Source organism: Octodon degus, unplaced genomic scaffold (assembly GCF_000260255.1).
Source record: "Octodon degus isolate 3935 unplaced genomic scaffold, OctDeg1.0 scaffold00214, whole genome shotgun sequence".
In the NCBI taxonomy this organism is placed as follows: Eukaryota; Metazoa; Chordata; class Mammalia; order Rodentia; family Octodontidae; genus Octodon; species Octodon degus.
This window is the reverse complement of record NW_004524790.1, coordinates 2,811,877-2,814,743: the sequence shown is the minus strand read 5'-3', so window position 1 is coordinate 2,814,743 and position 2,867 is coordinate 2,811,877. Positions and strand designations below refer to the sequence as shown.

The window sequence follows — 2,867 nt, the reverse complement described above, 5'->3', positions numbered from 1 at the left end:
AGAAGAAGAAGAAGAAGAAGAAGAAGAAGAAGAAGAAGAAGAAGAAGAAGAAGAAGAAGAAGAAGAAGAAAGGAGGAGGAGAGGAGAGGGAGTGGGAGGGGTAGAGAGCAGAAGGAGAACAACAACAACACAAAAAAGGAGAATACAGATACAAATACTGAGAAAAAGGAAAAGAATAGAAAAGATACTAACAAAAATAGAGGAATATAAAAGGAAATTTTCAAAAAGAGGCTTTTTGCCAGCATGTGATTCATTTCTGTGTCTTGGTCCTCAAGCAAAGTGCTGGTACACTTCAATTTATATTTCTTGACTCCTTTTTCTGACTTTTCCAGCTTGATAGATTCACCTGTCCATTGTATGCACCCTAGACAGAGTTCTACTGTGCGGCTGGGTCTCCCCTGGATTCTTGGTCCAGTGATGCAGGGGGAAGTGCCAGTCACCTGGATTCCTCTGCTAGGGCTGGTGCCTATTCCTGAATTCAGTTCTGAATGGGATATTTCTATACATCTAGTTCGAACTGTGCATTGTGATGCCTTCTTCTTGGTAATATTGTATTGCTGATGTCCTGTACGACTCTGGGCCACTCCTCTTGCCAACTTCACCACATCAGGGTGGTAGTGGACGAGAGAAGCATAGAATCATAGGCCTCACATCAGCCTTGCTGAGGGCTGAGGGAGGAAGAGAAGGGCATAGACTCACTCTCCTCTTCAAAATGTGCTCTCCAGGGTAATGGAGCTAAATTTCTCAGGTTTTTAAGAAAAATAAAAATTTATAAACATCCTGGGTGGGAAATAAATTCACTTACTCATGTTTTTTTTAATTTCTGTGTCAGACTTTGAAATAAATTTGACATGAAAACAGTTTTGCTTATATATGAATACAATTAAATGTATTCCTGTAGTTCTGTTGAAGTACAAGTCTAATAAGCTACTACTGTATATTGTTTTTATTAGACTCCCCGTTCAGTATGCAGTGAGAATTGCAATCCTGGATTCAGAAAAAGCCCTCAGGAGGGAAAGGCTCCTTGCTGTTTTGATTGCACTGCTTGCCCAGAGAATGAGATCGCCAATGACTCAAGTATGAGTATGTCGTGTGGATACAGTCTCTCTCTTTTATATTCACTTCATATATATTAGAAATGGAAAAAATCTTATAGAACACAATGATAGTAAAAGTCTCCCTTCACTTATCACGGTATTTGCCTTACTGAGTACTATTACATCATAGCAAAAGTTATGGCTGGAAAAAATATTTTGCCCTTTGAAATCTATTCTAATTTATTTTCCTTTTAATCCATTCTTATTAATCTGTGTTTGTGCTTTACAAACTTTGGGACTACAACAGGATTATAGTCAAGAGAAGAGTCAGGCATATTCATTTTCTAGTGGCTGACACTATTCTTCACACAAAACAGATGGCCATCGAGATTGAGCTTTATTAGAGAAAGGAAGATGTCTTTGATGGACAGCATGCTTATAACAGCACAATCCAATTCGAGTAACTTATTACCCATTCTCCTAGACTGCACTATTGAATATTATAAGTAACCCTGTGGAAATATTGAACTTTCTTTAAAAATGATGACATGGTGGAATCACCTTCCTATTTAATAGTTTCTGATTTGCTTTGTGGGTGATATAAACTTTGACTTCAAAACGCATGTAGCCATATTTCAAATGTTCTCTGAAATGCATCAACGCAAATTACGTACTGGTTCATGTAATTATTTGAACATATATTCACCATAAAATATGGAAATATGGTATTTGTCCATAAATCTTGTATATACCCTCATAGAAAACAAGGCATCCACTAATCAGTTAATATATGCTTCCAAAATATATAATTCTCTATCCTATATAGTATATAGAACAGATCAAAGCACCAATTATAAGCCATGTGCTACAGAATATCATGGGAGTTGAAGCTCAAACTATACTCAGGCAAAAATCAATCTATATTACACACCCTTTTGTGTTGTCTTTCTTTAAATTTTTATAAACCTGAACTTTGGTTCTAAAATATTAATCACACACTACAAAACACAGTGCAAATAAACATGAAAGAAATAAATGGTAGGATACAGTCTGAACGGAATGTTTAAGAAATTAAGACAAAGAAAATAAACAGAATTAAATGTGATTATGTAATGTGATAAGTTAGTACAGTTGATCAAGAACAAAGAGAAAAATTTAAAGTTTATATAATATCATGAAAGAAAATAATAGTATAGTTTTGTAGAAAATCTTTAATATGAAAATATAAGTAATTTATCAGAAATGGATGTCTGGAAATGTATAAAATCAGAGGAAAACTTAGCAAAACACTACTGAGAGAAAATTTTAAAATCTTCATAGTATTAATATCTCCACAGTATCATTTCTAGAGTCCTTAGTGTAGTATTACACTCAAAGGTTTTGGGGATGATATTACCAGTGAAAATAATAAAAATTTAAAAACATTAACAATGACTTCATTCTTTCATAAAAGGAAAAGAGGGAAATCAACTCATTTTAACAAAGGAAATGACTGATGTTACTCATAGCTAAAAATACACTTAGAAGAAACAAATTGAATGGTCATTTTCTTTTATATGTTAAATTGAAATGTTCTATTCAAGGACAGTATGCCATGAGCAAACTCAGTGTACAAAATACAATTAAATGTCGTAGACACTGGAAAAAGAAAGAAAAAAAACATTACCAAATGGAGACAATATAATAAATTTGTACGTCACGTGATTCCAAAGACACAACAAGAGACACGGGGTAAGGGCTCTAACTGCCCCCAAAAATGGTGCTTCTAGTTTCTTAAGGCACAATCATTACACTCTAGAGCATGGTCAATGCTATAAAGATATATATATA

General features: G+C 34.2%; 1 protein-coding gene across 1 annotated transcript in view; it reads left to right on the top strand.

Moving 5' to 3' along the window:
- The window catches only part of LOC101581887 (vomeronasal type-2 receptor 116-like), a 21,302-nt gene that overhangs the window by 15,863 nt on the left and 2,572 nt on the right, over window positions 1–2,867 (top strand). Inside the window, exon 4 of the mRNA XM_012517782.1 lies at window positions 954–1,077. Coding sequence (XP_012373236.1) covers window positions 954–1,077 — 124 coding nt within the window. The remainder of the gene's footprint in view (window positions 1–953; window positions 1,078–2,867) is intronic.